At 43.0% G+C, this 8,333-nt stretch overlaps 1 protein-coding gene across 1 annotated transcript in view; it reads right to left on the bottom strand.

Moving 5' to 3' along the window:
• Positions 1–8,333, bottom strand: part of AKAP13 (A kinase (PRKA) anchor protein 13) — a 153,650-nt gene that overhangs the window by 81,087 nt on the left and 64,230 nt on the right. The window contains exon 6 of the mRNA XM_006867115.1: positions 5,510–5,618. Within this exon, the coding sequence (XP_006867177.1) occupies positions 5,510–5,618 (109 nt within the window). The remainder of the gene's footprint in view (positions 1–5,509; positions 5,619–8,333) is intronic.

Genomic DNA, 8,333 nt, shown 5'->3' with positions numbered 1-8,333 from the left:
CACTTGCTTACTTACGCTGCAACTCCTCCTCCTCATCACTGGAATAGGAAGAGCCAAAAGAAAAGAGAGTTTTAGACTTAAGGAGGAGTGGAGAGATGCTGATGGAGAAGGAGACCCGCCTTGCTGGCTGCGACTGCTGCTGGGCTGAGAAGTGGGTTAACAGAAGACATTAGAGCAGGCACAGGCTAGGCCAGAACCAAGTCAAAGGTATTTCACACCCAGGTGGCTTATGTGGGTATTGAAAAGGTTGTCTAGGTAAACAACACAGTTTATTCACTTTCTCAATATGCAGAATTCTAATGCAGATTTAAAAAACATATCAAACAAACCTCTCCTTGTTAGATTATGAAAACAAGAAGTCTACTGTCTGAATGGTAACAACTTACAGGAAGAGTTTTCTTCCTTGAAATGTGCTGTAAACATCTTTAGTGCTGTCCCTCAGGGGTCTGCATTTTCTCTTTTCTTCCTCACCCGAAGGAAGTGTCCTCAATCGTTCCCACCTCTTGATGTAAGATCCTTGTACAATACACTGCTGACTTCAGGCCAGACCTCTCTTTTGAGTTCACTCATCTCACTGCTCATCACAGGCAGCTCTCATCTCAGCCCTCAACAACCACATCCCCTAAACCGGTGTTTCTTAGTTGGTTGAGCAGTGCCTAACATCTGGAGTTCTGGTGTGGCTGCAAGGTCGGTTTGAACTGCAAGGTCGGCGGTTCAGGCTCACCAGCAGCTCCTCAAAGACCCTATACACGGTCGCTATAAATCAGAAGCAACTCAACAGCACTTAGCAACAGCAACCTGACATCTATTCAAAACAGAAAATGAGAACCCTTATATAACACCTCAGGTCTTCCTTTTGCCTTTTAGATCCCTAGGAACCTCACCTACTCCTCCAAAGCCATTGCTGTATCCCTGGATTCATCAGGACCCACCTACTCCACCGTGGGTTACCACAGCAGTCTCCTACTGCTCCGTCAGCTCCTAGAACGCGGGCACGTTCACCACTCACTTCAAACTAGCCAATGGCCCTCCACTGCCCTCGGCTACAGGTCAGAAATCCGCAGTCTCGCTGCCTACAAATGTTTCAACTAGCTAGTTCCTAGTTTTTCTTTGAGTCTCCACATGGAGTACATCGGCTTTACACCATCATTTCACTGCAACAATTACAATCTCCTCCATGCATTATCATTCAACAATATTTGCTTACATTCCTCTGTTTTCTTTTTTGGGGGTGGGGTGGGGATGGGGGGGGTATACACACAAACACTCAAGAACATATAATCATTTAAACAGCCAAAAGGCACATTCTGCAAGCCTGCCCCCTGGCCGCCAGCACACAACCTTTCACTTTCCATGGATCTAGAGTCCTCAGCTGCTCTCTCTCTCCCTGTCATCATCCCTGCCTTCCTCTCTGGTGTTGCTGCTTCTCGGGACAGGGTCCCGCACTCCACTTGTGCTCTTCTCCCTTGATGGTCCAAGGGTCCTTTGCTTCTGGACTGTAAGATTAACTATGCCCCCATTTTTGTTACAAAACTTCGACCTTTACAGTAGTGAGTCGCAATTAGTCATGATAACGAGTGTCCACTTATTTAAATCACTTCTCCTCAGGAAGCCTTCTCTGACCTCTGAAGTCGGACACTTTCATTATAAGAATACTTCTTTTAGCTGCTACGTTTATTATTTTCCATTAAGACTCACTTGTTCTCTTGTCTGCATCTCTCAGTAGACAGGAGTTAAATCTGTAAATTATCCTCCACTGTTTAGCCTTGTGACTAGGAAAGAGAAGGTTCTCACATACATACGAGGTTACTGAAAATACCACGGCTTGGGTTCTCAAACTGACATGTTTGCTCTTGACCACTATAAAGAAGTCCTGTGATTTCCTGAGACCGCTCTCCCACACTGTAGTCACCCTGCCACTCAGGATTCGTCCTTTACGTCCCCGGGTTTTTAAAATAGACCCCAGCTTAGAAATCACGCTCTGGGTTTGTCTGCTTTCCTAATTCAGCAAATGACCCCATAGGACACGCCAGACAACAGCTCAGCAGGCATATGTTTTCTGAAGTGATCAGATGGTAACCAAGAGCTGTGAAAGACTGTGGTAGAAACAGCTACTTTCTTTAGACGGTGGAAGACACGGAACAGGTTACAAAGCTGGAAAGCAGTAATGGAAGGGTGATTTCAGGGAGCATTTGGTACCTAAACAAGACGGATTGTAAAACACAGACAGTCATGAGCTTAAGGAGGAACCAAGCTTCTAGGTGCTTCAGTTTCCTGGCGGCTTTCAGCCCAGTCAGGAGAAGAAAAAGTTGTGGCACTATTCTGGGCACCATCAAGTCTTGGGCACTCCAGAGTGAGAATGGAACATGGTGAGGAAGTCAGCATGAACTACGGTAAGCATTTTAGATAATTTACCCTTTCTCACGATGTTGAAGTAACTGAGGCAGAGAGCTCTCTGCCACTAAGTAAACTTACAATCAAACATCAGTTAACTTATTTAATTGTAACAAACACTTTTGGCTTTAGAATCATTTGGTAGGCTTTAGTGATCACACTTTCAGATAGGAGAAGCATGACCAAATTATGAATTATGCACAGTAGTTAAGTCTTTGGAAGTGGAGATTTGAATCTGTGACAAATGGAGAAATATCCAGCTGTCCTGATGCTTTTCACGGCATACCGCAAAACAAGGCCTTTAACACAAATTCTACAACTGCATTCTAACAGTCCGGTTTTTAACATCTCCACAAAGAGTTATCACTTTTCCAAAGAAAAATAAAAATACTGCGTTGTTGTTAAGTGCCATTGAGTCGGTTCCAACCCATAGCAATCCTGTATAGGGTTTCCAAGGAGCAGCTGGTGAGCTTGAACTGCCGACAGTGCAGTTCAAACGGCTTTGCAGTCTGGCACATTAACCCACAGCGCTACACCAGGACTCCTAAAATACTGTGGGGGGCAGTTGGGGACAGTTAATTGAACTATCTGGGGGAGGAGTTTGGGGTAGAGTCATTACAGTTGATCAGTTACTCATTTAGCCAATGTTGTCTTATAGACATGAAAGTGACGAGAGTTAACTAAATGATGACGTAGCCATTCAGACATTCATTACACATCAGGATGAAGGTGCCACACTCTGACGAAAGCATTAGACTTGTGCTTGCAGCTCTGTTGTGGACAGTAGTTGGCTACTGATGTCACTTCTTCTTAGTGAGGTGGGCTACATTTCCTAGCCACAGGCAGACCAGGCAAATAAGCTGTCTGTCCAGGAACTCTGGGACTCCCTGACACTGGTTTCTGGGAGTTAGCTACACTTTTTAAAACACTGTTTTAAAATCCATCTTGCTTTCTAGAGAAGAAATCATGAAGTGTTTCATCCATGTAAAGAATAGGTACAGGTTTTGTTGGCCCTGCGTATCTGTTGCTAAAGCAGAAGACTACCATCGAGCCTCACTCAGTGCTTGCTAGTCGTTGAAGCAGGCGGCACAGCGCTGAAGAAGCTCACTTACTGGGCTTGCCTGACTTTCTTCCGCGGCTGCGCTCTTCTCACTCCAGGCCCATCAATTCAGTATCACTGATTCAGCTGTAATTTTCATGCTACACCGGCGAAATCTCTAATTCCTGCCCAATCAACACCAAACCAAACCGAAATACACACAGACAGGGTACACTATTGCTGACAACAGTTCTGTGGCATTCTACCTGGGTCTTTGAGAAAAAGCTATCATAAGACAGTTTAAACAGATGAGCATCTGAAGTGTTACCCAGGAGAAAGGGGGCAGCAATAATACACTATACATTATGCCCTATACCTCCAACTGGGGCGGAGAGGCCTCCTTCTACTAACGCATGGCAACTACTTGTCTCTAACGCTGGTACATTTATTTACATTTAATTTCTTTCTTTCTTTTTTTTTTTAAGTTCAATTAAATCAAGGAAAACTAATGAAGTCGCAGAAACCTCAGAAAATGTATCTATTCCCTTTACTTCAGCTTCCCTAATATTTGGTCTTTCCCCAAAGACTGTAACATATCACATTGCTCCTTCTTTGGTAAGAATGCTGAATCTGCTACTAAGGTCTTAACCTGTAACTGTTGTTGTTGTTGTTAGGTGTCCTTGAGTTGGTTCCGACTCACTGAGACCCTGTATAGGGTTTCTGACGAGTGGCTGGTGAGTTTGAACTGCCAATCTTGTGGTTCAAACCAACCTAATGGGCAAGTACTTATCCTACAGGTGCCACACCTGTAATTTACTGGTGAAAAAAAAAATTACAATTTTTTTAAGGACTAAGATTTCTCAAAAAATAGCTGCCTTTCTGTGGTAAGCAACACTTGAGTCCAGTTCAAATATGTCTTGGGGCATCTCTTGCTTAGAAATGCCCTGTATTTGTGGATACCATGACATCTTTACCTATCTTTCATAATCAACTGGTCTTGAATCCATTACTCTCAGAAGTCATGCTCTTGCACTTAAGACACACATGAAACTAGACCTCAAATCTTTCTTGCACTTAAGACACACATGAAACTAGACCTCAAATCTTTCTTGCACTTAAGATACACATGAAACTAGACCTCAAATCTTTGTTTATCCTTCATGAATCAACCTGGCTTAGTTACCGTGTAGAATGTCCTCGGAGGAAGTTTGTCTGGGGTCTCCTCATGTCTAGGTCCAAGCTCGGAGACAGTTCTGTCAGGAATACTACGCTAATATCACTGTGCCCTTCTCATCATATCAGCACTGTCCTGTCACTGGTGACGGTAACGCTGGCCGCCTGGCTATGATCGTGTTCATCAGACTACTCTATCAACAAGCTCATGTAAACAAAGATCAACGAGGTCTTCCAGATGAAACGTGGGCTACAGAGACACGACTACTAAATGCAACTGATGGTGCCGGACTGGATTTTGGGGCCAGAAGAAGGTGAGATAATCGGAGAAATGTGGGTAAGGTCTGGAAGTCAGAAGGCAGAACTGCATCACTGTTAACTTCCTGGTGCGGAGAATAGCACCTTGGGAATGTTAAGAGAATATTTTTGCTATGAGGAAATACACACTACAGGATTTGTAAGTCAAAGAGTACTTTTATCTGTGACTTACTCTCAAGTGTCTCAGAAAAGTCTTAAGAGGGGAGATGAAGAAAGGGAGATTGATAAAACAAGTGTCATGTTAACATCTGGGGCTCTGCATAAAACATGTAGTATTTTGTCATACTCTTTTTCCAACTTTTCTCAGGGTCTTAACTTGTTTCAAAATCAAGACTTAACAAATATGTATCAGGTTTAGGTCCAAGAGCATAATGAATTGAGGAGATTTTAGCTAGTAAAAGGAAGAAGGTCCTAAAGCCGAACTCAAAAGACGTCAGGTTCTGTGTCAATGCTGAGTCATGCATTCAGGGAAAGAGGCAGAAAGAGTCTGAAAGTTAAGGTTACAAGACCTTAAAGTAAGAAATATAAGCTGGTGAGTTTATCCAAACATATGCGTTTGATAACAACAAAAAGACATGTACTCACTGTCCAATCCGGGATGGCTAATGGTCATTAATGAGATGGATTTTGTCAATGGAGAAGAAATGGCTGATGTACAGTAATTAAATCCCTGTTGTTTGGATCTGTGACTCGTCTGTGAAGTAAAAAATGGAAAACAGGTTTTGAGCACATATGCGTCTCTATTTTTGTTGTTGTCGTTAAGTATCGTTGAGTCGGTTCCGACCCATAGCGACCCTGTAAAGGGTTTCTGAGGAACAGCTGGTGAACTTGAACCACCGACCTTGCAGTTCAAACCGAGTTTGCAGTCCAGCATATTAACCCAGAGCGCCACACCAGGGCTTCAAAATTTAAACACAGAGAAGTAATGCAGGGTAGAAGGGGGGCTAAAAGCACCGACTTTAGAGTCACACGGACATGAATCCGACTTGAGTAGCTTTTCAACTTCGGAGAAGTCTTTGTGCCTCTCTCTTCTCAGAGAAGCTAAACAACATCTCTTTTCTGAGCTGTAAAACGCAGATGGAGTATTCATTCATTACAGAGCTTTTACGCCTTTGTTTTCTTTACAACACCTAACGGTGTTTCAAACATCAGTGTTTCATAAATAATAAACATCCAGTGAAAGATCAGATAAAAACAATTTCACTTTAAACTAGAAATTGTCTTTTGAAAAATCAAAATATCCATTTCAGAGATAGAAAAATATACAAGTCAATGTTACTCTGATTTTTCATGACTTGGAGACTGAAATGCAAATAAAAATTATCCCATGACCAAAAGCAAAACAATCGTACATCTGGAAAGAAGCAAGTCACTTTATTTTTTTTTCTAAATTAGGTGACTGACATTTGGCTGGTAAATTATTGGCCTCAGTAAATTCACATAATTTAACAACTGCTGAAGTTCCCACTACAGAACCCCAGAATGGGAGTCAGCCAGCCCTGCTAGCAAACCTTTGGCAATGAGGGGCTCCCTCCCTTCCCCTTTAGTTTAGAAGAAGCCCCAGCCCAAGAGTTAACTAACTTTGATTGTCATCAACACATTCCCTTTATTATCCATTCTGACTCTTAGGGACCCTAGACAACAACAGCTTTCGAAGGCTGTCATCTTTATAAAGAGGGCTATCACATCTTTCTCCTGTTGAGCAGCTGGTGGGTTTGAACCACTGGCCTTTTGACTGGAAGTTGTGTGTTTAACCATGGCATCACTAGGGCTCCCGCATGAGGAAAGGGAAGCAATGAAAACCTGTTACTAGTATGAACCTGGCTCAATTGCACCTAAGACTTAGGATGACTTAATAGCATGTTCCACGTGTAACCATGCAGTGTGAAGACAGCCGACGGCTGGGTTCCGAGGGTAATCGTGCGTCTGATAAATGGCCATGCTGAAGAGCAGGAGCCATTCCAACCTTCAACAGGAAGCTGGCTGCAGGCAGCTTGGCAGATCGGTGATACAAGCCACTCAGACTGTCACTCTGCAGCTGCAAATGTGGTGAAAATGTATCGGAGGGCAGAGAGTTCTGGGAAAGCTAAACACAGGGAAGTGCAACAATGTCACCCAGAGAGATTAAATAAAAACTCAGCTCCGACGGACACCACTGGTAATAACCACTGCTTACTGAAATGATATCACATAAAAAAACATTAGAAAAGTAAGACTTTCTCATTTCCTCATTAGCAGGAGCTCTGAGTTTAATAGTGTTCAACTCCCAGCCAGTTACATGGCCTCAGACAGTCATACAACTTGGCTTGAAGTTCTCACATACAAGGGTTTGAGCTGAAGCCAAATGGATACACATTGGCTCCAAGTCTAAGATTCTGTCTACAAACTGACAATTTTGGTATTTATCTGACTTCCAAAAGATTCTATTCACAGAAATTTGTTTTTCAGCATTTCCAGTGGTGTGTTTAAACATATTATCAAAGCTGTTTTAAGTAGCCACCAAAAAAAAAAAATCCCTACTTTTTCCTTCCCTTTTCTGTTATCACTGTTGTTAAGTACCATTGAATCGATTCCGATCCATAGCGACCCTGTACAGGGTTACCGAGGAGCAGCTGGTGAGCTTGAACCACCAACCTTGCAGTTCAAATGGCTTTGCGGTCTGGAGCATTAACTCACAGCGCCACACCGGGACTCCTTTGTTATCACTAGGCTAAAGAAACCAACTTGTTCCTATTAGCAGACTCTCCATAGTCCTACTTTTCCCCTATTGTTATTGTTGCTATGTGCCGTGGGGTTGGTTCCGACTCATAGCGACCCTGTATAGGGTTTCTGAGGCTGTAAATCTTTACAGGAGCAGAACACCTCATCTTTCTCCCATGGAGCAGCTGGTAGTTTCGAACTGCTGACCTTAAGGTTCACAGCCCGATTCGTAACCACTACACTACCAGAGCTCCTTTCTGGATCTAAAGTATCAGGCAAAGATGAAATGGAAAACAAACACAAAGGCGGGAAATTCTTTCAATTTGATTTTCATTTGATCTAAATTCTTTTAGACCCTCACGCGAACATAAATGCCACACTCATTACTAAAATAATCCTTCAGTGTCAGAATTCTATCTGACAGCAGTATGATACGCCGTTAGGTTGTTTGTTGTGAAGTATCATCCAGTTGATTCTGACTCATAGTGACCCCGTCTAACAGGGGTAGGAAAGCTTTCGATGCCAACATTTCTAACATCATTGGCAAGTGATTAGCCTGTTACATTTGGTGTGGTGATGTAGGATAAACACAGGAATGCAATGTTAATTTGAACCACAGGTTTGGCGTCTCAAACTCACCAGTACCTCCTCGGAAACCCTATATTAGGTCACCATGGGTCGGGCCCGACTCGACGGTACTTAACAACTA

This window comes from Chrysochloris asiatica, unplaced genomic scaffold (genome assembly GCF_000296735.1).
Source record: "Chrysochloris asiatica unplaced genomic scaffold, ChrAsi1.0 scaffold00101, whole genome shotgun sequence".
NCBI classification, from domain to species: Eukaryota; Metazoa; Chordata; class Mammalia; order Afrosoricida; family Chrysochloridae; genus Chrysochloris; species Chrysochloris asiatica.
Note: the sequence above shows the minus strand (reverse complement) of the source record. Positions and strands in the feature narration are given on the sequence as shown.